The sequence below is a fragment of the Emys orbicularis genome, chromosome 1 (genome assembly GCF_028017835.1).
Source record: "Emys orbicularis isolate rEmyOrb1 chromosome 1, rEmyOrb1.hap1, whole genome shotgun sequence".
NCBI classification, from domain to species: domain Eukaryota; kingdom Metazoa; phylum Chordata; order Testudines; family Emydidae; genus Emys; species Emys orbicularis.
In genome coordinates, this window is record NC_088683.1 from 313,191,629 (window position 1) to 313,218,665 (window position 27,037).

General features: G+C 45.3%; 1 protein-coding gene across 2 annotated transcripts in view; it reads left to right on the plus strand.

Moving 5' to 3' along the window:
* Positions 1–27,037, plus strand: part of WDFY2 (WD repeat and FYVE domain containing 2) — a 163,334-nt gene that overhangs the window by 87,629 nt on the left and 48,668 nt on the right. For both annotated transcript variants that reach the window (XM_065402849.1, XM_065402843.1), the window contains exons 4-11: positions 693–747; positions 5,230–5,380; positions 8,745–8,857; positions 10,019–10,145; positions 16,223–16,328; positions 21,057–21,158; positions 22,839–22,969; positions 25,245–25,353. In XM_065402849.1, coding sequence (XP_065258921.1) covers positions 693–747; positions 5,230–5,380; positions 8,745–8,857; positions 10,019–10,145; positions 16,223–16,328; positions 21,057–21,158; positions 22,839–22,969; positions 25,245–25,353 — 894 coding nt within the window. The remainder of the gene's footprint in view (positions 1–692; positions 748–5,229; positions 5,381–8,744; positions 8,858–10,018; positions 10,146–16,222; positions 16,329–21,056; positions 21,159–22,838; positions 22,970–25,244; positions 25,354–27,037) is intronic.

The following is a 27,037-nucleotide window of genomic DNA, read 5'->3' on the forward strand; positions in this document are numbered from 1 at the left end:
GGGTTGGACTAGGGCTGTTGCGTCTCTAAATTGAATTACAGGTACCTGGGCTCTGACCTATTTTTAACCAGAAGAGGGCAGTAGTACACAAACAACAAGGAGTCTGGTGGCACCTTAAAGACTAACAGATTTATTTGGGCATAAGCTTTCGTGGGTAAAAACCTCACTTCTTCGAAGCTTATGCCCAAATAAATCTGTTAGTCTTTAAGGTGCCACCAGACTCCTTGTTGTTTTTGTAGATACAGACTAACACGGCTACCCCCTGATAGTAGTACACAGACACACACCAATTGAATTGAAGCCCCAGTTGGCTTGAGAAACTAAAGTACTTGGGATGCACTTGATCCCAGGTCTCCCATTCTGTGGCATGTTGTTGGCTAATAGCTAAGTCATTAACTTGGGCCAGCTTGCTTTTAAATTTTTTGGTTTCCACTTTTCCCACCTCCATTTCATTCAAAGTCACTATTGTGAAATCACTTATTGGGCAGATTGCAAAGGTGAAGTACTCTGGTAGTAGTGGAATTTAATAGTCCTTTATTTTAAGGGAAACTATTTATTTGTATTGGACAACAAAATTCTAGCTAATGTTGGATTTGAACTTGGTAGAAAATTTATATTTTATGTAAATTCAAATAGAGCACAGACTTATTTGCAAATATTTCACATTTCTAAACATTATTTTATTTTTACAGGAGTTTATTTTATCAGAAGATTACAACAAGATGACACCAGTCAAAAGTTACCAGGGTAAGAAATGCAATCAGTCTTTGTTAGCAGAGTTATATTTTACATTTGTTAATGTCATCAATTGCTTTTTTAAAAAAACAAACCTTTTTCTCTTTTGCAGTAGAAGGGAAGAAAGTGTTATTTCCTGTAATTATTGATTTACTAATATAAAACCTTGGTTTGTCATTGGATTGATACTATACTGTGTTCTGAGATTACAAGAGTGAAAAAACAATGATTTGAATTGTCAGACAGATAGAAAAACATAAACTGTTGAGCAATAGTCAACATGGTTTCTGTAAAGGGAAATCATGTCTTACTAATCTAATAGACTTCTTTGAAGGGGTCAACAAACGTGGACAAGGGGGATCCAGTGGACATAGTGTACTTAGATTTCCAGAAAACCTTTGACAAGGTCCCTCACCAAAGGCTCTTACGTAAATTAAGCTGTCATGGGATAAAAGGGAAGGTCCTTTCGTGGATTGAGAACCGGTTAAAAGACCGGGAACAAAGGGTAGGAATTAATGGTAAATTCTCAGAATGGAGAGGGGTAACTAGTGGTGTTCCCCAAGGGTCAGTCCTCGGACCAATCCTATTCAACTTATTTATAAATGATCTGGAGAAAGGGGTAAACAGTGAGGTGGCAAAGTTTGCAGATGATACTAAACTGCTCAAGATAGTTAAGACCAAAGCAGACTGTGACGAACTTCAAAAAGATCTCACAAAACTAAGTGATTGGGCAACAAAATGGCAAATGAAATTTAATGTGGATAAATGTAAAGTAATGTACATTGGAAAAAATAACCCCAACTATACATACAATATGATGGGGGCTAATTTAGCTACAACAAGTCAGGAAAAAGATCTTGGATAGTTCTCTGAAGATGTCCGCGCAGTGTGCAGAGGCGGTCAAAAAAGCAAACAGGATGTTAGGGATCATTAAAAAGGGGATAGAGAATAAGACTGAGAATATATTATTGCCCTTATATAAATCGATGGTACGCCCACATCTCAAATACTGCGTACAGATGTGGTGGTCTCATCTCAAAAAAGATATACTGGCACTAGAAAAGGTTCAGAAAAGGGCAACTAAAATGATTAGGGGTTTGGAACGGGTCCCATATGAGGAGAGATTAAAGAGGCTAGGACTCTTCAGCTTGGAAAAGAGGAGACTAAGGGGGGATATGATAGAGGTATATAAAATCATGAGTGATGTGGAGAAAGTGGATAAGGAAAAGTTATTTACTTATTCCCATAATACAAGAACTAGGGGTCACCAAATGAAATTAATAGGCAGCAGGTTTAAAACAAATACAAGGAAGTTCTTCTTCACGCAGCGCACAGTCAACTTGTGGAACTCCTTACCTGAGGAGGTTGTGAAGGCTAGGACTATAACAGCATTTAAAAGAGAACTGGATAAATTCATGGTGGTTAAGTCCATTAATGGCTATTAGTCAGGATGGGTAAGGAATGGTGTCCCTAGCCTCTGTTTGTCAGAGGATGGAGATGGATGGCAGGAGAGAGATCACTTGATCATTGCCTGTTGGTCCACTCCCTCTGGGGCACCTGGCATTGGCCACTGTCGGTAGACAGGATACTGGGCTAGATGGACCTTTGGTCTGACCCGGTACGGCCATTCTTATGTTCTTATGAGATCACTTATGTTCATAAGAATTAATGTTAGTGAGGGGGCTAGGTTCCAGGGAAGACCCCCCCCCCTCTCTCTCTAAGTTTTAAACAAACAATTTAATACTGGTACACAGTGATGATGGTTGTGAAGCTTGGTTGAGGTGGAGGAGTCAGAGTGTGGGATATTTCCCTTACTGCTAAATGATGAACTTGCAATTGGCTGAGCCCTCAAGGGTTAACTCTCTCACTCTACAAGGCAGCAGGAATGGAGGGAGAGATGCGCATTTCCCCTTTAAGTACACTGCCTTGTTAATTAGATCAGCTTGCTGAGACCGCAGTTGCTGCAAGCTCCCCCCATCCTGAGCCCTGGTGTATCCCCCCTGCTCTATGGAAGATGGGGTGAGCAGGGGGAGGGGAACACCCTGACATTAGCCCCCCCTTCCTTCCCTCCCCCCCGCACAGCAAGCAGGAGTCTCGGGGAGCAGCTCCAAGGCAGAGGGCAGGAGCAGCACATGGCAGTGGGGGGAGGGACAGCTGCAATTGCTAGCCTGCTGGGCAGCTGCTGCACAGGGAACTTAGGGGAGCGGGGAGCTAATGGGGGGCTGCCGGTCCACCCTGGTTCCAAGCCCTCACCAGCCAGCTCCAATGGGCTGCTCTTCCTGCAAGCAGTAGACAAAGCAGGCGGCTGCCAAATGACGTTATAAGGGAGCATTACACAACTTTAAACGAGCATGTTCCCTAATTGATCAGCAACGAAACAATGTTAACCGGGATGACTTTAAGTGAGGAGTTACTGTACACCTTAAGTTTTAGTCTAGTAAACTGGCCCATTTGCTATAGAAGTTTGGAGGCCACTGTTAGAGCCACATGTGTTAATTGTGTTACCAGGCCATGAGGAACCTGATCCTGAAAAGTGGGGGAACTAGTGACAGATGTTTACACAGATTTTACATTCTTGACTAGAACTAATTCCTCCATAGGATTCAACAGACAGTATGCATATATTTGTGTAGTGTATGCAACAACAAAAATCTGTGCTTTATTTGAGGATTGTATTCTGAGTAATTTTGCTTTTTAAAAAAGTACCAGTTTAGAATACAGCTGCAAAGATATTTGATCTCTTTCCAGTGTCAACTTTCACATAAACAGATACAAGCAACCTGGTTTGGCTGACATATGTCTCAAAGTCCCAGAACAGTAGTAAAGCAATAGGTTTGTGTATTGAGGAATATGGCATTCACTTTTATGATACAGCTAGGAATAAATCTGTACGTTTTTTTTTCAAACCACTTTTTTTACTTAAATCTGTTCAGTCAGCACTTCACAGTTCATCCCAGAGGTCACTGATTTAAAGAATCAGTGATAGGTAGAGCACCGTTTCTTATGTTAAAAGCTGTTGAGGGTTTTATTTATGTAGAAGTACAAATCTATTTGTTCAGCTGTTTTATTGATATTGACCAGCTGTGATCTTTATATAGCACTTTTTTCAACATCCTATTTGAATAACTTTCTGGTGTGCCATATGTGTACGCAGTTTTCATGTGCACTGTTTGCATCTCACCTGTAACATCAAGTGGTCGGACAGAATACCAAACATCAAAGTCCTGGACCGGCCCCTGCATGACTAGCATTGAATCTGTTATCATAGAGGGGCAACTTGGCTGGGCTAGTCACCTCATATGCCTGGACAATACGATTCCCCAAAGCAATGCTTTATGGACAGTTGAAAACGGGAGCACATGTGCTGGGGGACCAGTGAAAGCAATATAAGCACAGTCTCCAAGCTCACCTAAAAGCTGACCAAGCCAACCCAAATGCAGGGGAAACTGCTGCTGCCAATGGCAGCAGGCCTATTGGTCTGCCATTAAAGCCATTGAGAACAGCAGAACAGAAAAAGCCAAGAGAGGTGGGAGTTAAGAAAGCAGGCTGTGGCAAAAACATGCAGCCACATCTGCCTGATGTGCGGACGCATTTGCAGATCCCTCGTCGGTTTCCATTCACACAAGGAGATGCACTGAAACAAACTGACTCTGATTTGTCATCTGTGACCAGGACTCCAACAATGTGTGTACAGTGCTAAAACTCTTCTTTAGTTTAAGGCTGTGTCTATGCTAAATCTTCAGAAAACCTGTGATTGCATTTCCACCTGCGCAGTCCCACCAGTGATAGCAATGCTGGGAGTGTAGACAGGGCATGGGCGTTTGTACCACTATGTTATCTAAGCCTGCTCAGTAGGTCTAAAAATCCCAGCCTTGAGTCCTGCTATGCTAGCATTACCAGTGGTGATACTGCAGTGATAGGAGTTTTCCTGAAAAATGCAAGTGTAAGCAAAAGTATATTACAGTAGCACCGCAGAGTTATGAACATCTCAGGAATGGAGGTTGTTCGTACCTCTGAACATTTTAAAAATGTTACATTGTTTAAAACTGCACATTGACTTAATACAGCTTTGAAACTTTACTAAGAAGAAAAATGCTGCTTTCCCTCTATTTTTTTAGTAGTTTACATTTAACATAGTACTGTACTGCATTTACTTTTTTTTGGTCTCTGCTGCTGCCTGATTGCATACTTCCGGTTCCAAATAAGATGTGTGGTTGACTGGTCAGTTCGTAACTCTGGTGTTCGTAGCTCTGAGGTTCTACTGTATCATACAGACATAAGGCTTGCAAGATTGGGCTGTTACATACGTAGTTAGTCACATGACCAATCCTATTAGGACATCAGTTAGGCTTACAGGTGTGAATAAAGGCTTGCAGGATTGGACCCTAGAAGTGGTTTGGTGGGAAGGGATTAATGTTCGTGGATTTTTTTGGATAGCAGAGGGGTGACTCTCCTCAGTGTTATGTCTGTTTGTTTTTCTGCTTGATTTTCCAGCTCACCAAGGCAGGGTTATGATGATTCTGTTTGTCCTGGAGATGGAATGGGTGTTAAGCACAGGACAGGACAAGCAATTCACATGGCACTGCTCGGAGAGTGGGCAGCGGCTCGGAGGGTATCGCACCAGTGCAGGGGCCTGCGGCCTGCAGTATCCTTTGTTAACATCTTAGCTTTTCTCTGATTCTTTTGTCTTTGCACGTCTTTGTTTAAAACAGCCATTTTCAGGCCTCCATCATCTTCACCATCTATATTCAAAACCTTACAAGGAAATAATTTTTAAAACTCAGTTTAAAAATTGTCAGCCCTCATAGCTTTGTCCACTTTATGCATGAGGTATATTTAGATTTAAACATTTATTTTTAAAAACTCTGTGACGTATCCATTCTTAAAAGCTGCATCCTATTGTGGTCTCATTGTAAGATAGAGATTGATGGGAGCTTCATTTAAAACATGCTTTTTCTTTTGGGAATTCTAATAGCAGCAAAGTAGGTCAATGATCGGGTCCGAGCGTGTGCACACACATGGCAAAAATTAAATGACTTAATATGAAATAATGAGCGCATATTCTCTACCTTGGAACAGAACAATATGCTTTTGAAATATGGGCTCAGCTGGAGAGTAAATGATTCCTAAAATGTTACTCACAAGCAGGTTAATTCTCCAAGATCTGCCCCTAGTTGCCTGACAAAAGAAATGTCAACTCTCTCCTTTGATCAGTGATACATTATAAGTTTAAAAACCAGTCTTTTAGAAAGACTGAGACAATGGAGATTTCAATGAGTTGTTAGTGAAATTGCTCTTATAGTGTCTACAGTGCAGTAACAGCCCATTTTACTAGTTCATGAGAACCTGAAGATCAAATTGACTTGAAACCAGTTTCTGTACAAACAAGTGAAATTGACCAGCCTCTTTGCCCAGGCTAAGTGAAATGCAAAAAAGTATAAATAGTGAAGAGTAAATTCCACTTCTAAAATACTTGCCCTTATTAGTGTTAAGTGTTGATTAACACAGGATCTTGTTGTCATTTCTTCTGGATAGTTCCCTTTAGGGGTCTGGGAACTCTTCCCACAGCTTGGAAACCATTTGAACTGGACCCTTAGATCATGTCAGAACAGCCGCTCCTGTGTTTGTATTAACACCAACAAATATAAGTAATAGACTGGTAATGCTAACAACCCCTTTACCCTGTTAATTCCAGACTCTGTTCTCTGCTGTGCCTCTTGTTTCAGAATACATAGTTCTTTGGGTATGTCTACATTGCGAAAAAAACACCTGCAGCAGAGAGAGAGAGAGAATCAGAGAGCCTGGGTCTATAGCAGGGGTCTCAAACTCAATTTACCGTAGGGCCAATGCCAATCCTCAAATCCTCCCAGTGAGCCAATAATGTCACTGAAGATGGTGTTCAGAAAAGAAAACATTTATATTGTATTTTTTATTTTGAATTTCTTAGAAATAATAAAGCTGTCATACAACTTTATACAATTCATCTGTCAGAGAGTTTTTAGTGTTTGCCAGACACCTGGCAATGCTTCAGTTCTGTCAGTTGGTTGATGTTTGGCCTCCGTGACTGAGCAGTTGAAACCTTCAGGATTGCAGCAAGGTGTGCATCAGATAGTTGTGTTCAGTATTTTGACTTGTTTATATTCATTGTGGAAAAAAGTGATGCTGCCTCCATGGCTGACTCTGCCTGGCAACTAATGATGAGATCTCTGTCCCTCTTCCCCAGCCAATGGGAGCTATGGTGGGTGGGGGGCGCGCTACAGGGGCGGAGCCTACAGCAGACATTGCCAGCAACTATCTGCCTGGGTCTCTCCTCCTGTGTCTCCTCCATGGGCTACAGATGGCCCGCGGCCCAGGAGTTTGAGACCCCTGGTCTATAGACTCTCATTTGTAGGTCTTGCACTTCAGTGCTAAAAATAGCCATGTAGACATTCATGTCTGAAACTCAACCCCTTCCCCAGACTTCAGAGCCCAGAGCAGGAACGTCTATGCGGCTATTTTTAGCGCCGTAGCACAAGCCCAAGTCTGTACCCGGCTCTGAGACTCATTGTTGTGGGCTTTTTGCTGTGTGAATGTACCCTTTGATTATAAAAGACATTAGTGTAATGCAGCCTGTCAATGCTAATAACCCAGGGGGGGCAAACTTTTTGGCCTGACGGCTGCTTCGGGTTTCTGAAATTGCATGGAGGGCCGGTTAGGGGAGGCTGTGCCTCCCCAAACAGCCAGGCATGGCACAGCCCCCACCCCCTATCCAATCCCCCCCTGCTTCTCACCCCCTGACGGCCCCCCCTGCTCTCTGTCCCCTGACCGCCCCCCGGAACCCCCACCCCTGACTGCCCCCTGCCGCCCCATCCAACCCCTCCTCTCATTCATGACTCTTCTCTCCGCCCCCCCCCCCCCCCAACCGGGATCCCTGTCCTCTGACCGCCCCAACCCCTATCCACACCACTGGCCCCTGACCAGCACCCCAAACTCCCCTGCCCTCTATCCAACCCCCCATGCTCCCTGTCCTCTGACCGCGCTGCCTGGAGCAGTGGCTGGCGATGCGGCTGCACCAGGACAGGCAGCCGTGCCGCCCGGCTGGAACCAGCCACGCCCCACGCAGCACAGAGAACCAGGTCAGGCCGCAGCTCTGCAGCTGCGCTGCCCCAGGAGCTTGCAGCCCCGCCTCCCAGAGCATTGCACCGGCGGCGCAGTGAGCTGAGGCTGTGGGGAAAGGGGAACAGCAGGGATGGGGCCGGAGGCTAGCCTCCCGGGCCAGGAGCTCAGGGGCCGGGCAGGAGGGTCCCACGGACTGGATGTGGCCCGTGGGCCATAGTTTGCCCACCTCTGTAATAACCCATTCCTCAAATATGAGGTGCAACTAAAATTAGATTGAGGGGATCTAACCTGTCAAAATGGATTATTCCAGTAATTGGTTGTAATCTTGCCATGTTTAGACCACACTTCAGGATGCACCTGTTCAAACTGGCATTTCCCCAAATATGTCATAAGACACAAACCAGCTCTCTCAAAGAACAGCCACTGCCACCTACAAGAAACCATTTTAGAAGGAAGGAGGAGTCATCTTCCTAGAGGTAACTGATCTGTCTCTAATCATAGAATAGAATCCTAGAATATCAGGGTTGGAATGGACCTCAGGAGGTCATCTAGTCCAACCCCCTGCTCAAAGCAGGGCCAATCCCCAGGCAGATTTTTGCCCCAGATCCCTAAATGACTCCCTCAAGGATTGAACTCACAACCCTGGGTTTAGCAGGCCAATGCTCAAACCACTGAGCTATCCCTCCCCCCCAGAGAGCACAATGGTACTGCGATGGGCGTGCCGTAAATGCAAATATAAAAGTGGTTATTCCAACTATGACTCCAGTGTAATACAATAATTAGTATTTAAACAAAAAATCGAGTAACTGCTATGTAACTTCATAAAAATGCAACATATTCTTATAGATACATCCCAGAATTCAGAACCTCTGTCTAGCCTTTATAAAAGATTCCTCAATGCTTTCAATCAGATTTGATGTTGAGACCCGACATGTGTTTATAGGTGATCATTCTGGGCAGGTAACCATTCTCAAACTAGAACAAGAGAACTGCAGCCTTGTCACAACATTTAAGGGACATACAGGTAAAGTTTAAGGTTAAATAATCATCTCTGGTTCTTCATATAGGCTCTGCATTACCATGGGATGAACTTTTTAAAATTTGTAAGTAGCTGTGATGGTTTGAATGGAAATGTCTGTATTTTGGGGGGCACAATAGATGAGCTTAAACTGTCAACAAGGTAAAGGGTGGTAATTCTGTATTACTAAAAACAGGAGAGAAGCCAGACTTAAATTGTGAAAATTCTGCACCTTAAAGTACTTTGGTGGGAAAATGCTGCAACAACAAATAAAGCCCTGATAGAGAAGACCTTAGTAGATAAAGTCCCGATCCTGCTAACACATGCATGTGAGGAGTCCCATTTGTAGTCAGCTGAACTGCTCAGGGTTTGGAATGCTGTGCGCAGTGTTTCCAGGATGTGACCAGAAGCATGTAAGGAGTTGACGTTTAAAAGGACAGTACGCATTGCAGGAGCTGACTGGTCACTTTGCTGCTGGGGTTCTTACATTGTCCTTGTAGTTGGTGTGTCAGCCCACCATATAACAGGTGCCTATGGAGAGGGGGGTTGATGGCTCATTCTTCATTGATCAATTTATTTTCCTCCTATAGCCTTTCTTTGGCCTGAGTGGATCTCCATATTGGCCTATCACTCCACTTCAAACCAGTCAGCTGGGGCTGAGGGTGTGGGAAGTGTTTTGACAACCCACTGACTTACTAGCTTTGAGGCAAGGCTGCTCAGTTCTCATCCTGCAATTTTTATGATGGCATCGCCTCTCATTACTCCCCAGTGTCTCCACTGTTAATCACAAACTCTGCCTGCAGGGTGTGGAGATGGGTGGCCACATAGCAGCTCTTTGACCACTCATGAGGTAACTTCCTATCCCAGGATTTGTTTACCATTCACTGGGCTCAGTCTGCATGAGTTACAGAGCTGGGACTGGGCTCTGCACCAACAGAAACGCAGGATTAGAATTTGGCTCTGGTTTCCTAGGCTTTTCAGTGGGGCTCATTCTGTGCCAGTCCTTTCAGTTGGAAAGTCTGCAGTGTGGTGGTGCACATGGAGGGTGAGTTGGATGTGTTTAAACTTAAGTCACATCTCTTTAAGTTGAGACTCACTTTTTATTACATTCTTCCCTTCCACCTTCAGTTGTAATTAAATAACTGTACTGTCTCTCTCCTGTTTTAGGTGGTGTCACTGCTCTTTGTTGGGACCCAGTGCAGCGAGTTTTGTTCTCAGGCAGTTCGGATCATTCCATTATTATGTGGGACATAGGAGGAAGAAAAGGAACAGCCATTGAATTACAAGGACACAAGTACGTTTGAAGAGTTTTTCCTCCTCCTGTGTTTAGGGGAGAAAAACAAAATGAAGCAGAACCAAGGAGTATATTATGTCTGTGCATGGGATTTGTGTGTGACTTCCTGTATCTTTGTATATTACCAATATTAACTACATTTAATGAGAAGTTGTTTTCCCGATCGGGTTCTATCTTCTCTTCCCCCTCCCCGCGCCCCCTTGAAGGGAGCACAAGATTCAGAGTACCAGCCACTTTAACTCCATGCTAACCAAGTATTTTTTAAATGTGAATGTATGTAGAATCCAGGCTGTACCCAAGATGCTCTGTCTAATTAGCCATCATTTGTCAACGTGTTAAATGCGTGTTCCTAAGCATCAGCAACTGAGCAAGGCAGAACTGGCTCCCGCTGTTGTAGAGGGGAATACACTAGAGGTACAAACCAGACTTAATAGACCTAGAGAGGAGGGGATGACTTGGTACTTTTGGTCTAACACAATATTAAAGATTAATTTCACACATGCGTGCTTTTCCAACCATTGAATTACTGTGACTGTGCTGACTGACTGTTCAAAGGCACTTTCTGCTTGGCTGATTGGGCTGCCTTGATTTTGTGGTTCTGTATCACTCCAACAGTGCATGCCTGGGACTTCCTCACTGAAACACTCAATCTTTATGTCTATTTATATTAAAGCCTACTGCTGCGTGCCCTGCCATGGCTCATTGTTGTAGCATCACAGCATCTAACGTGCAGGCAAACCTCTGTATCTTATTTGCAGTATGACAGTGTTGGAGAACATGCTGGTTCAGTGATGTAATGCATTGCATTAGATAGAACCACAGTAAAGCTGGCATTTCCACACAGTGCTGCCTTTGAGTTGGCAAGTCATAGATACACAGTAGTGTGGCACTGTTCTAAATTGCCTTCAAAAAGCATTGCTACATAGAGGAGCATCCATATACAAGATAATGGACCAGTACTTCAGAGTATGAGCCTGGCTTGGTGTCAGGCAGTGCTGGTGCCAAAGTGTGGGGTGAAGATTCTGACCTAATCTCAGGGTATGTCTACACTATAAAATTGACCTAATTTCGTAGAAGTCGATTTTTAGAAATCGATTTTATACAGTCGACTGCGTATGTCCATACTAAGTGCATTAAGTCGTCGGAGTGCGTCCTCACTACTGTGGCTAGCATCGACTTACGGAGCGGTGCACTGTGGGTAGCTATCGCACAGTTCCCGCATTCTCCGCCGCCCATTGGAATTCTGGGTTAAGCTCCCAGTGCCTGATGGGGCAAAAACATTGTCGTGGGTGGTTTTGGGTACATGTCGTCAGTTGCCTTTCCCTCCGTGAAAGCAACGGCAGACAATCGTTTCACGCCTTTTTTTCCGCGCAGACGCAATACCACGGCAAGCTGCAGCCCACTCAGCTCAGCTCACTGACACCACCGCTGTTGTGTCCTGGGTGCTGCTGGCAGCAGATGGTGCAATAGGACTGCAACAATCATCATCGTCATACACTGCTTCTGCTGCCACTCTGCTTTCCTGCTCTCCTTCAGACGCCATACCACAGCAAGTGTGCAGCCCGCTCAGCTCAGCAGATGGTGCATTAGGACTGCAAACCATCGTCATTGTCATACACCGCTTCCGCTGCAACTCTGCTCTGCTGATATTGCCTCGACAGCGAATTTCTCCATGTTGTCTGTCATGGGCTCCCGGGTCCTCGGGAAATGTGCACAGTGCTAACCGTCATCCTCTACCACTTCCACTGCAACTCTGCTCTCCTGGTGCCATGAATCCACCTCGCAGGTCCTCTCGTCGTTGGTATAAATATCTATTCTCGTGGCATCCGTCGTCATCCACCGATTCCGCAGCAACTCTGCTTTCCTGCTGTCCCTCAGATGCCAGACCACGGCAAGCATGGAGCCTGCTCAGCTCACTGCTGCTGTTGTGAGTGTTGTAAACACCTCGTGCATTATCCTGCAGTATGTGCAGAACCAGAACCTACAAAAGCAGGCGAGGAGGTGACGACAGCACAATCACCATAGTGATGAGGACATGGACACAGACTTCTCTCAAAGTACAGACCCTGGCAATTTGGACATCATGGTGGTAATGGGGCAGGTTCATGCCGTGGAACGCCGATTCTGGGCCCGGGAAACAAGCAGAGACTGGTGGGACCGCATAGTTTTGCAGGTCTGGGATGATTCCAAGTGGCTGCAAAACTTTTGCATGCGTAAGGGCACTTTCATGGAACTTTGTGATTTGCTTTCCCCTGCCCTGAAGCGCAAGAATACCAAGATGAGAGCAGCCCTCACAGCTGAGAAGCGAGTGGCAATAGCCCTCTGGAAGCTTGCAACGCCAGACAGTCGGGAATCAATTTGGAGTGGGTAAATCTACTATGGGGGCTGCTGTGATCCAAGTAGCCAACACAGTCACTGAGCTGCTGCTATCAAGGGTAGTGACTCTGGGAAATGTGCAGCTCATAGGGAATCCCATTGCAGCAAAGCCATTCACTAACTGTGGTGGGGCGATAGACGGAATGCATATCCCTATCTTGGGACTGGACCACCTTGGCAGCCAGTACATAAACCGCAAGGGGTACTTTTTCAATGGTGCTGCAAGCACTGGTGGATCACAAGGGACGTTTCACCGGTATCAACGTGGGATGGCCGGGAAAGGTACATGACGCTCGCATCTTCAGGAACTCTGGTCTGTTTGAACAGCTGCAGGAAGGGACTTACTTCCCAGACCAGAAAATAACTGTTGGGGACATTGAAATGCCTATAGTTATCGTTGGGGACCCAGCCTACCCCTTAATACCATGGCTCATGAAGCCATACACAGGCACCCTGGACAGTAGTAAGGAGCTGAGCAAGTGCAGAATGGTGGTAGAATGTGCATTTGGATGTTTAAAAGCACGCTGGTGCAGTTTACTGACTCAGACCTCAGCGAAACCAATATTCCCGTTGTTATTGCTACTTGCGGTGTGCTCCACAATATCTGAGAGAGTAAGGGGGAGACGTTTATGGTGGGGTGACTGGTTGAGGCAAATCGCCTGGCTGCTGATTACACGCAGCCAGACACCAGGGCGATTAGAAGAGCACAGCAGGGCGCGCTGCGCATCAGAGAAGCTTTGAAAACCAGTTTCATGACTGGCCAGGCTTCGGTGTGACAGTTCTGTTTGTTCCTCCTTGATGAAAACCCGCTCCCTTGGTTCAATCTACTTCCCTGTAAGCCAACTGCCCTCCCCCCTTCGATCACCTCTTGCAGAGGCAATAAAGTCAATATTGTTGCAAAATCATGCATTCTTTATTAATTCAGGACACAAATAGGGGGATAACTGCCACCGTAGACCGGGAGGGGTGGGTGAGGAGGGGAGCACTGGGTGGGGTGGTGAATGAGGGTAGGAGGGAAGGACAAGGCCACACTGCACTTTAAAACTTATTGAATGCCCGCCTTCTGTTGCTTGGGCAGTCCTCTGAGGTGGAGTGGCTGGAGCCCTTCTCCCTCCCCCCGCATTCTTGGGCGTCTGGGTGAGGAGGCTATGGAACTTGGGGAGGAGGGCAGGCGGTTACACAGGGGCTGCTGCGGCGGTCTGTGCCCCTGCTGCATTTCCTGATGCTCCACCAGACCGGAGCATATCGGTTTGATCCCCCAGTAGCCTCAGCATTGCATCCTGTCTCCTCTTATCGCGCTGCCGCCACCTCTCATCTCACTCGTTGCTCCTGTTCTCGCGTTCATTTTCTGCTTTCCTGGACTCTGACATTGTTTGCCTCCACGCATTCTGCTGAGCTCTTTCAGTGCGGGAGGACTGTATGAGCTCAGAGAACATTTCATCGCGAGGGCGTTTTTTTTCGCCACCTTACCTGCACTAGCCTCTGGGACGGAGATGATAGGGGGATCGTTAAAACATTTGCAGCTGCGGGAGGAAAAAAGAGTATTCTTAAAAAAGACACATTTTAGAGAACAATGGGTAGACTCTTTCACGGTGAACCAAGCTGTTAACATTACATAGCACGTGTGCTTTCGGTACAAGGTCGCATTTTGCCTCTTATATTGAGGGCCTGCCGGTTTGGTGTGAGAGATCACAGATGCTGGGTCGGGCAACAGAATTTGGCTTGCAGGCAGCCATGGTAAGCCACAGTCTTTCAGCTTCTTCAACCTTCATAACATGAAGCGCCCTCCTTTCCCATACCAAGCACCCGTTGGGTTGGCCATTTAAAAGGCGGTGCTGTACTGACCGCGAATGCATCCCAAGTCTTCAGGGCAAATTAATCATTAAACACGCTTGCTTTTAAACCATGCGTTATATTTACAAAGGTACACTCACCAGAGGTGCCTTCTCTGGCTTCATGGTCCGTGAGTCCAGGTTGGGAGAGTACTGGCTCCAGGGTGATAAAACAGTTCCTGGCTGTCGGGGAGAATGGTTTCTCCGCTTGTGTGCTGTGTGCTCCTCCTCCTCCTCCTCCTCTTCCGTCTCCTCATCTTCCTCATCCCCCCCAAATCCTCATCCCTGTTGCGTGAGACTCCCTTCCCCTCCCCCCCGCACGTGTCCACGGACAGGGGTGGGGTAGTGGTGGGGGCCCCCCCTAGAATTGCATGCAGCTCCTCGTAGAAGCAGCATCTCTGGGTCTCTGACCCAGAGTGGCCGTTTGCCTCTTTGGCTTTTTGGTAGGCTTGCCTGAGCTCCTTAATTTTCACGTGGCACTGCTGCGGGTCCCTATTGTAGCCTCTGTCCATTGTGCCTTTAGAGATTTTTCAAATATTTTGGCATTTTATCTTTTGGAACGGAGTTCTGTTAGCACGGATTCGTCTCCCCAAACAGCGATCAGATCCAGTACCTCCCGTTCGGTCCATGCTGGAGCTCTTTTGCGATTCTGGGACTGCATGGTCACCTGTGCTGATCAACTCGCCATGCTGGCCAAACAGGAAATGAAATTCAAAAGTTCCCGGGGCTTTTTCCTGTCTACCTAGCCAGTGCATCTGAGTTGAGAGTGCTGTCTAGAGCGGTCACAATGGAGCACTCTGGGATAGCTCTCGGAGGCCAATACAGTCGAATTACGTCCACACTACCCCAAATTCGACCCGGCGATGTCGATTTCCAGCACTAATCCCCTTGTCGGGGAGGAGTACAGAAATCAATTTTAAGAGCCCTTTAAGCTGACAAAAATGGCTTCGTTGTGTGGATAGGTCCAGGGTTAAATCGATCTAACGCTGCTAAATTCGACCTAAACTTGTAGTGTAGACCAGGGCTCAATGCACTAAACCACCCCCTTCTTGAAGATCCATTTCTTCTGGAGGCTCCCGCAAAAAAGACTAGTGCAAGAAAACAAAATGAGCTCAAGTAATTCCTTCCCCCTTGGTCTCAGTGTCTTCTTTCTGTGCCTGTCTCCTAGATCGTAAGTTTTCTGGGCCTTGATATTTCCCTGTTCTATAGAGCTGAGCACACTTTTTTCATGTTTAACAAAGAATAACAAAAGGAGGAATAGTCCATTTTTCTAAAAACCTTTTAATCTTAAAATGTTGGGAAGATCTGGGGCAGCCTTATCAGTTCTATTCTATTTGAAATTATTTTCATTTGTTAGTGTTAGATTTGAATACTCACAGCAGCACCTTAAAAACTATTTTTCTCTTCAAGTTGCTAGATAACATTGGGTTTTTCATTGCTTCATTCACAGGCACCGTGTGGGGATTTAACAAATTAACCAATAACTGACACATTTTGTTCGAGAGAGAGCGAGCACTTTACCATAGTGGTTTATAGGTTTTTGGGACTATGTTCTCAGGGGTCATTCAATTACAGTGCAACCATGGCTTTCAAGGAAGCTAAGATCTACAACCTAATTAACTGGAAAAGCAATAGTTATGTCTGAAAACTAATCTTGTTTTAAATCCTCCTCTAATAAGTGGTGCGCTACCCAATGGGGACCAAATTCACAGCACATGGTACAGTATATAATCTACTAATTGGAATTGTAGGACTAGTGAATTTTATACATGAATGAGCCAAGAGAGAAAAATATGGCAAACCAGTTACTTTGCCTTGGGACATATGTTTAAACCTTTAACTAACTGATATTGTATGTTTCTTTTGCAGCGATAAAGTTCAGTGTCTCTCCTATGCTCCCCACACAAGACAGCTCATCTCTTGTGGTGCAGATGGTGGAATTGTTATCTGGAATATGGATGTTGAGAGACAGGAGGTAGATATCTATCTCTTGTTCATCTTCTAAAAAGCTGGGGCCTTTCTAAAGCATGTAATTTGAATCTGATTGGTATCTTTTTAAAGGTTAGAAAATAAACTAGTGTTTTAGGAATGCTCCAGTTGTTGCACATGTGAAGATGTATAGCTTTGTGTGTGATCTAGTGGTTCAGGGTAGTTATGTAGCAGGGAGTTTGTGTTTTATGTACGTTGCTAAATAGTACGTGTGCTCTGAAAAGTGACTCTTTGAAGAGGACATTGTGATGTGTTCTGCCTGTGTTTTTCAGTGACTCCATAGGATTCCGTTACAAGTGTGCAAGTAGGATTTCTGTTCTCTTATGCATCAAAATGATTGTTTAAATTTCAGTCAGTTACACTTGTGCAAAATTTAGAGGTAGTGGGATTATACCAAAGGCCTAATTTAATGTTTTAACAATGACAGGGGGAAAAAACCCTAGTGACTCAAATCTGTTAGTATCCAGGGCTGTCAGTTTACAAGTGAAAGGATGGATGTTTGATTTTTAGACAGCCGGTTCTGGAAACTCAGATTGCCATTTAAGTCATTTTCTTTTTTTCTACCTTTGCCAAAAATCACTAAATTAGGCCCTGGGTTACAACTGTGTAATCCCACTAATGCTAATAGTTTTGGACAGGTGTAACTGATTGGCAATTAATAAACAATTGCTTTGATGCATAAGAGAATAGAATCCTCCTTGCACACGCATAACGTATTGGCTCTCTATGGCTAACATAAAAAGTAGTAAAAACTTACTCTATGCTTTATGTATGCTTGAGAGTAGCCTCAGTTCTGTAGTCTCTGTAGCTGCAACGGTGCTGAACCTTAGGTGTAGACAAGGACATGCAGGATTTGCACTCATTGAGCTCAAGTTTTGCACTTCCTTGTAACTGGGGTAAACCCCGAATAAATCAATCCTTGCAAACTTCAGTTTGTCCTTGTCTACCATATGGGGTATAACTACACTTAACTGCTGAATTGGCCCATTTCTGGAGTGTAGACAAGGCCATAGCCACTAAAGTAAGGTCATACAACTGATACCCACATGAGTTACATGATGGCATTTTTAGTCATTCTGTAGTGTGGAACTACACTTGAAAGGAGCACAACCCACATAAAACCCTCACTTCTTTGGGATTTTTTTCACCATTATTGTTACTAATGACACCTGAGATTGCTGTACTATCACTTTGGTACCCATTGCCTGTCTGACTACTACTTGTTAATCTGCTATATGTGGAATACACATAGGGACTATCACTCGAAGAAGAGGTTACCTACCTATAACTGTGGGTTCTTCATGTGTGGTCCCTATTCGCTACCCATCCTCCGCTCCTTCTGTAGCTGATTGATTGATTGAACTGTGGTAAGAATGGGAAACTGGAGAAGTGTCGGCCTGCACCATCTTTTGTGCCCGTGGCATGAGGAGGCCAATGGACACTGCTTGCAAAAAAAATTAGACTTTGGCACATGGTGCACATGCATATCCCATCTGTGGAATACAGATAGGGACCACACATCTCAAAGAGCCTCCAGTCACAGGTAACTAACTGCCCTTTCCCTTTTGGTGTAACTTTAACATCCAGAAATAATATGTTACTTAATATTTTACAAAGGCAACTACAAAGATTTAAAATTGAAAAGTGCTTTGTTATAAAACAAACTGCTTTATTGTGTGTGAGTTGGTTGAAAAGTGGGTAAGAAATATAATTAGCTAAATGAGTGTTTAGCATCAGGTGTTAACAGATATGTCTATATTGGCTCGTTCTTGTTGTCAGGAGGGAGTATATATATTGCTACATTGACTCCAAAACACTAATCCTTAAGATTTTCGTATAAAATATTTTGCCTTGGGCTCTTTTCTGAAGTGCTTTTTTTCTTGAAATTTTCTGGTTATTGCTTTGGTGGCATTTTTCACTGATTAGATTTTCCACTTGATGTGTGTGTAGTATTCACTTTGATATTAGCACTTCTACCATGTCTCTGGAATTGCACAAGGGAGGAATTAAGCCATTTTATATTTTAATTCTTATAAATTATTTTATCTGTCAATCTTAAAAGGCCATAAGAAAGGAACATTTGAAAGAGGATAGAAGTGGTTTCCATTTTACTACTGAGCAGTTACTGTCACAATCAATATCTACCTTTTTCAAATGTTGTGCTTCAGTGCGTAGGAGATGAAAGCCCTATTTTCTCAGAACACACATCTAATTAAATACTTGGTTACTTTTAGAAAAGTAGGCAGTGGGGACTTACCCCTAAAGCACCTGCACCTTTGAGATAACCTAACAAAGCAAGCTGCAGTTCCTTTAGGACTTGTTCCATTGTAAGGGGCTGGAGTGAAGGCTTAAGTTTAAGGATTTCATCAGCCTTACCTTGCTTTTTTGCTTTTGCTAAACTCCATCATAATCTAATCTTATTTAACCACAGTGTTGTGCATTTTAATCCTTAATGTTTGATACCCAAGCAGCTAGTGCATCTTCTGAAGCCATTCCTGTTAATTGGGTGTGTACTTAATGAGGCAGTTTTTTAAACAATCCTCTTCTACACCCAGTAGTCAGGAATGGGTGTGAAGTGGATTAATGTGTATTTCTATTAGAGCAACCTTGCAAAAGGTTGGGGTGAGGGTGGATGAGAGAATGCAGCAGGCAGCAGCAACTTCAAGGAGGGGCCCTATTGGTGGTGATGCAGGAGAAAGACACAGGATAGAGGGAGGGAAACACAAGGGGGGAAGCTGCACATTGGAGAGGAGTGCCCCTGCTTCCCAAAGACAGACCAGTGGCAAGGAGGTGAGAGCTCACCTGAAGAGTTCAGGCCCCTGCCAATACAGCTGCTATCACTTAGTTGTTTCCTGTTGTCTGCTGCCAGCAGGGGGCATGATAGCAAAACGGGGTCAGGAGAAGCATTAGTTTACCAGACTTCCCCTCCTAGGGTACGTCTACACTTATTTCCTGGTTCGGCAGCAGGCAATCGATCTTCTGGGATCGATCCCGGAAGTGCTCGCCGTCGATGCCGGTACTCCAGCTCGGCGAGAGGAGTACGCGGCATCGGCGGGGGAGCCTGCCTGCCGCGTCTGGACCCGCGGTAAGTTCGGACTAAGGTACTTCGAATTCAGCTACGTTATTAACGTAGCTGAATTTGCGTACCTTAGTCCGAAGTGGGGGGTTAGTGTGGACCAGGCCCCAGTAGAGAATTGAGTCATTGTCATCACTCCTCACATTGGGGCTTGGGTGAGGGTTACAGGCTATTGAGGATAGCCTTTGCTGAGGTTTCTCCATTCCTTACTCCTGGGGGAATTCTGCACCAAAAAATTAAAAATTCTGCAAATTTTATTTGTCAAAATAACACTACATAATCATGTCAGTTTCAATTATTTTGGTAATTTATTTCAAAATACCTGTCAGCAACTCTGTCTGTCTAACAATACAGACACACACAAAAATCCCTCAGGAATAGAGTTAAAGAAACCCCTATGACAACCCAGTTCCTGTTTCTCTACCCCCTCCCCCACAGAGCCCAGCCGGGGGGCTCTTCGGCCCAGAAACTCACAACCTTTCCTCCCAGAGCCCAGCTGCAGGGGTCCCCCCAACCCAGACACTCTCACCCCCTACCCCCAGAGCCCAGCTATAGGGCCCCCCTCGGCTCAGACACTCACACCCCCTATCCTCCTAGAGCCCAGGGATCCAGAGGGAGAAACAGCCTGATGCTGGATTCTGGGCTTGCATGGAGTTTCCTGCATACGGTCTTCTTCCTTCAGGGTATGCTGGGAACTGCAGCTGCAGGCAACCCTCCAGTCCACGTCCACTCCCTCTCCCCCTGGCCTTGTCTTCTATTTGCGAGCTGAGCTGTGCCGGGTCCAGTGGCCCCTAGTGGGGGCCAACATCTCTGCAGTCCATTTCTGGGGGGGGGAAGGAAATTCTGCGCACACAACATTAATCTCTACAAAATTCTGCCTTGCGCAATGACGCAGAATTCCCCCAGAAGTAATTCTTACCCACTTCGCTCACAGCATGACAAGCACAGCATTAGGTCAAACTGCCTTAGAAAATACAAGATTTTACTAAAAATAAACACTAGCTTAGTATATAAATGTAAAAGCACGATAGAGCCGACTTTCTTTTTGTTCAGGCTTGTTCAGGATCTGCCTGCCATCCCCACACATGAGACCTGAAGCACAACAGTCTGACAGCAGGAGGTTCAGAAAAGCCAATTACAATTAAAAAGATGGAGCAAAATTTTCAAACATTGGGTGTTTAGGCACCTAAAAATGAATGACCTGGTTCTAAGTAGTGCTGACCGCCCCACAAGTGGGTCCAGGGAGAGTTGCAGGGGCCCAGGCCTGAGTCTTAGTAGTGCTGAGTACCTGCAACGCTCAGTGGAGCCAGTTGCGAGTGCTCAGGATCACACCATTCATTTCAGGCGTCTGATTTTAAGCATCCATGTTTCTGTCAAATGTTGGCCTTTCTTTCAGAATAGAATCCTACTTTATGGTGAGAAACGTTCCTCCTGTGTGAACTTTCAGAACACAGCAAAATAAATCCCGGGGAACGCTTTGGTGTTTTATACAACCTTCAGCTGAAAAACTGTTTTTCTAGACAAGTTCAGCATAACACTGTTTAATTATTGCAACAGAAGCCACACTGCTTGTTCTGCTATTGGATTCCTACCTGAAGCTTTTCTGCCTATTTATCATAACCCTTTTATGTGTTACAGACACCGGAGTGGTTGGACAGTGACTCTTGTCAAAAGTGTGACCAGCCTTTCTTCTGGAATTTCAAACAGATGTGGGACAGTAAGAAAATAGGCCTTAGACAGGTTTGTTCTGTTTTGTATTGATGAAGTAATTTAAGAGAACAATATACCCGATAGTTCAATGAAATATTTTAACATTTTTCAGATGTATAGGAACTTGTTTAACTTTTCCGTTGGCTGCTTGGTGATTAAAAGCATTTAGCTACCCTCATGCCAAGAGAGGGGGAGTGGGTAGGCAAAGGCCTGGTGATGGGTGAATATCTTGGCCCTCACAAACCGAAGCACTTTTTGCAATCCATTTCTATAGAAAATGCACACTGTAAATTGGCTTGGGTAAATTTTGAGTTGCATGTGGGTTTAGCTACGTGAATCACATTTAATCTCAACAGGAATATTCTGTACAAACAAACGTGGCCCAAAGCTCACTTCTGAAGATTCTAATGGAACCAGTATAATAGTGTACTAAAAAGGTCATTGCTTTCCCTTCCAAGGCAAATGTCCATAATTGCTGTTCCAACTGCCCAGAGTTATTAGCAACACTGGTCTACAGTTTGCAGTGTGAGAAAAATGGACAGTGTTAGGTAGCAACTGTCACATTGCCAAAGGCATTTCCAGGCCTGTTTTATTAGGAAGGATTGTAAAAAGCTGAGGAGAATCTGCTCACTTGATTTTAGATGGACAGTGTTTACATGGGCGATGTCAGGCATTCAGTTTAACACTGAGATGTTATCTGGCCCTCCAACAGTAACCAGTGTTACAAAGCCAGCAGGGAGGGGAAACTCGCTGTCCCCTATAATCCTAATACATGATCCCAGAGCCCAGCTCAGTGTGTGAGATCCTACTCTGTTTCGCTTTGCTTGAAGGTATGTATTCCTGGTCCTTTTGTTGAGACTGAAAAAGTGGCAAAAGGGACCACATTGAGCTGCCTGTCAGGAATGTATGTTTACATGTGTGTTCGTATCTCAGATCATATTTGAGGAGGCAGAAGGATTCGCCCAGTGTCCTGAATGTAATTGTACAATACTGATAAAAGGATAGTGGTCTCCTAATGATACACAGGCAATTCTCGTAACACTAATGTGGCTTGCACACGTTGATTCGCCCACACGGTAATGAGAATACCCTTCCCCCCACACAAAAGAGAATATCCAGTCAGAGGATTTTTGCCTGATCAAAATACCAGGCTGAGAAAAGGTTTCAAAGATCTTTACTCGAGCTAGTGATACAGACGTAAGTAAGTAAAATAGCTGTGATCTAAATTCACCGCATAATAATATAACTAGCTCTCATGTAGCTCTTTTCATCCACCACTCTCAAAGTGCTCTAGAAAGGTCAGTATCCCTGTCCCTCACTTCCCCATCTGTGAAATGGGTATAGAAGAAGCAATTTGGCCAAGGTCACCCAGCGGCCGGAGGCAGAGCCGGGAACAGAACCCAGCTCTTGAGTCCCAGTTCAGTGCTCGGTCAACTAGGCCACACTGCCCCCATTTGGCCATCGTTAGCTGGCTTACCCCAAATGCTTAGCTGGATGTAGTTATTAGTGAAAGGTAATGAAATGCAAAATTGAGACTAGTTTTTTCCTACTATTCAGCTTTTTCTCCTTCTGCCCTGAATGGGGGTTCAGAGAACTTGCTGTGGCCCCAGGTGAGTTCTGCTGAGGCGAATGGGTGAAGTTAAGAGGAGATCACAGCTGTGCTTTGCTTTTTCCATTCTGACCAATCCTTTTTTGGCTTGCCTTTTTCAGCATCACTGCCGGAAGTGTGGGAAAGCAGTGTGTGGCAAATGCAGCTCTAAGCGCTCCTCCATACCACTGATGGGATTTGAGTTTGAAGTGAGAGTCTGCGATAGCTGTCACGAATCGATAACGGATGAGGAGTGAGTCTGAACTATGAGCCCAGTTGCCTCAGAGGAGGCTTAATGAGTTACAGAACTCCTCAAGCTGTACTCCTGTATACTGCACTCTGCTCAGAGTCAACCAGATGGGAGTGTCACACAGCTGTATAAAGTGCTTTCTCCTTTAACAGGTCAGGCCATCAGTCTCCATAGGTCTATGTAGAGACGGGAATTAGTATCCTCCTTTATATGACTATAGTGTTCTTGTGACTCAGTTGCTGTGTTCAGTTCTGCGTACCTCATTACTAGAAAGAGAGAGACAGTTTGGAAGGAGTTTAGGAAAGAGCAACAAAAACGTTCTGGCGGCCAGAGGAATTCATTTTATTAGCTCCTAATTTCTCTTTCTTGTGTGTAACTTGGTACAGTGTCTTGCTGTTTGGAATACCAGGACTTGTGGTACACATCTGTCTTGTATCTGGGGATGCCCCCAGAAATGGAGTGTGGAGAGAGAGGGATTTTTATGCAAAATAAAGGATTTATTTTGCCTGAAGCTAAAACTGTGGCTTTTACCAAGGCTGCAGTACGTAGTTGGACACAGTTAGCAAAAACTGGAATATGAAGAGTCATTTCTAAAGAGGTGGTGCAAAGTAGAAGAATCCTCCAGCAGTGGATTTTAAACAGCCCTTGTTTCTTCCTACCGGTTTCTTTCCTGATATGCTCTTCCTGAATATGAAAGGGGAGCTGTTTTCACATTTTGCCTTGTCACAAATCCCCCTGTGGGGAGAGAGACTGTGAACTACATCTCCCAGCCTGCCTTGCCACAGACGTACTTACAAAGTTGGCCACCATAATGGACTGCATTTCCCTGCCTAACATGACCATCTCTGTGAACCTCTCAATGACATCTTGCAATACTGGGCTGTCTCTTGAGAGATGAAGCCCACCCTGCTTCAGAGATTTCAGCCTGGGGCCTTAAAACCAGGGACAGCAGGATGGGCTTCTGTCATAGCACCATACTTCTTCACCAAGGCCCACTCACTTTCCCTTCAGTCAGTGCCTGTCCCATTTGGCTGAGTGACAGCTAAGTGGCTGTGGGAAAGACAACCATCTACAAATACACCAAAGGAAGAGGCTAGTTAGTGCTGATAACTTTTTTTAAATTAGCATTTACCTGGCATACCACATAACTGTATTAATTGTAGGAAACTGACTTTTTAGTGGTGTCTGTTTTATTTAATGTGGTAAAGCAGGGTATAATTAGGTGCAGTGGGATGAAATTAAAAGAAACATCTTTAGGCTAACTAAAAAGAAAAGCTTCCTGAAAATGGAATCCATTAGGCTATAGAATAGTCTTTTTAAATAAGTGCTGGAAACCCCATTGTTTGGGACATTTAAAACTAGGCTGAACGAAACACTGGAAAAGGTGCTGTAGGGAACCATCTTGCCTGGACAGTGGAGATGTACTGGATGATCTCATAAGGTGTGTTTCAGTTCTATCTTCTGTGGTTTACTAAAACTCGGACACCCCTGGGGAGATGCACAGTGCAATGCAATATTGGTCAAGGAAAGATCAAAAGTGCCCTGGTATCTTCATTGTCCACACGAAAGCAGGTACACTTACGTTTTCAATATCTCATCTGAAAGATTCCTGCACAGTAACTGCCCGGGAAATTCGATTTTTTCTATCTCTGAAGGAAAATCTGTGGTTCCAGGGAACTACAGGTCATCCTTCATAGGGTGTGTCTAAACTGCACGGTCCTTATGTTTATACTGCACACATCCCTAGCACAAGTATAAATAGCAGTGTAGATGGGGAGGCATTGCTTAGATGAGTAAAGACGCCTGAACCCTGTGGGTATGTCCCCTCCACAGCTCTCTACACTCCCAAGCAGTGCCTACCCCCTCTACACCACTAAAAGTAGCAGTGTAGCATCCCGCTGCTTCCCTATCGCATGGAAGACTCTGGCAGCAAGGAAAGGCTCTGGCAGAGGGAGGAAGCAGGGAAAGGCTCCAGTAGCAGCAGCAACTCCCCTCTGCCAGAGCCTTTCACTGACACATGTAGCTTCACACCGCAGCATGGGAGCAGCCCACTTTTCACTGCAGCATGTAGCTACATGCTGCCACTAGTGGTGTGCTGTGTAGGCATAGCCCTAGAGAGACCATGAAGCCATCTCCTCTCGTTCAATCATTAAGTTGAGTCACTGAAGAAAATCAATTACTTACTTTAGTGTTCAAATTCTTATTTCCTCCTCTGAATAGTTCAGGGTAATACTGCAGTCGCTGTCTCCTTGATTCTTGATTTTTGATCTTTCTTTAGACGTGCACCCACAGCTACTTTCCATGACAGTAAGCACAACATTGTCCATGTACACTTTGACGCAACCAGGGGATGGTTATTGACTTCCGGGACAGACAAGATTATTAAGGTAAGACTAAGAAGACTGCTTTAGTTCATTTTGTGTCTTTTTCCATGTCCCTTCCTCCTCCCACATGGTTTCAGGTCTAAGTCTCCCTTTCCTGCCAATAACAGACTCGTGGTCTAGAGAATTTTATCATACACTGCTGTTTCTCACCAGGTATTTTTCACAGCCATTCAGAGATTTTCTACCCAGTAGTGATCATCAATGTCCTTCCATTGGGAGTTGCTCCTTCCTTTCACAAGCAGGTGCCCTCTACAATGGAATTGTTCCACCAGGGAGTTGGTACAAAATTCTCTTGAATGTCACCCTGTCGATCAGAAAATTATGCTGATGCAACACATTCTCCTCTCTCATAAGTGTCTGGTCTTGTCTTGCTGCCAGCATGGCAGAGGGTCAGAAGACCTGTTTCAGATTAAACTGGTCATTCTGCGTGTGGTATCCACCAGGCTGGCTGGGACACTGTTTTAACTGACTAAGTTTACACCTAAGTCAGTAAGTTCCTTTGCAACTTTCCATCTGAGTAAGGATGCTATTATTTCAAACATATGCTATCTATTGTAGTATTAGTACTAACAAGGGAGTTGGTAAGAAAAAAATGTGCAATGCTAATCTGAAATGCCAGTTTCTTCTTTGAATGCTTGTTCATGTTCATTCCATGTTAGGTGTGTATGCTCGTCACATGCACTGGTGCCGGAAGTTTTTCCCTCAGTGGTATCCATAGGCGACGGGCTCTGGTGCCCCCTGGAGTGGCGCGTGTTTGCTGCAGTATAAGGGGCGCCACTGGCACCCTCCAACCTTAGTTCCTTCTTACCGCCAGTGATGGCACTGGAATGTTCCTTTGCTTTGGCAAACCTTTCCTTCTGTAGAACTGTTCGTTGCGAACCTTTCTATTGTACGTACTCCTTATGGAGTCGGCGCTGACACCGACACTGGAGCAGCCGAGATTGGATTCCGCACCTAGCATCACGCCATCGGTGCAGAGCGCCCTGCGGGTACTGTCGTCAGATGACAATCCACCTCCCTGGCATGACCCAGTAAAAAGAGGAAGACCGGGAGAAGTCGTTCTCCTGATCACAAGGGCAAGGAGAGGGCAGGAGGCGAGCCTAGACCCACGAAGGGTGGCTCATCGCCTCCAAGTGAGAGTCAGGCCCCAGCTTCGGTTGTGCGGGTTAGCCCATCACGGGATGCATTGGCCACTCCGGATAGTGGCACGGGAGTCCGGTACCTGGCAATGCCATCAACCCAGGAGGCCCTGCAGGTGGCGCAGGATATCTTGTCCCTCCCGGTGCCGTCCGCACAGGCGACAGTAGCTCCCAAGTCAAGGGGTAAACTTGCCTTTGGATCAGCACCTCAGTTCCCGTCAGTGCGGCATTGCTCTCCACCTCAGGGAGTGTCCCACCGGTGCTCGCCTGCGCAGAGCCACCACACCTCGGACGTAGGGCTACCTACCAATTGGAGCCTTTGGTGCCAGTCTCTGGACTCGAGCCATCGCTCTGTGGGCTCTGAGCATTGGTTGCCGATGGTATGGCGTAGGCCTACTGAGGCAAGTTCATCCCCGTGACCCTGGTACCAGGAGCGTCACTCGCCTTTGGATCGACGCCGCTTCAGCGGAAGCCTCTGTCGGGACTCTCGGTACCAGTCACCAGCCTATAGTCAGAGGTCATTGTACCAGTGTTGACGCTCGTCATCG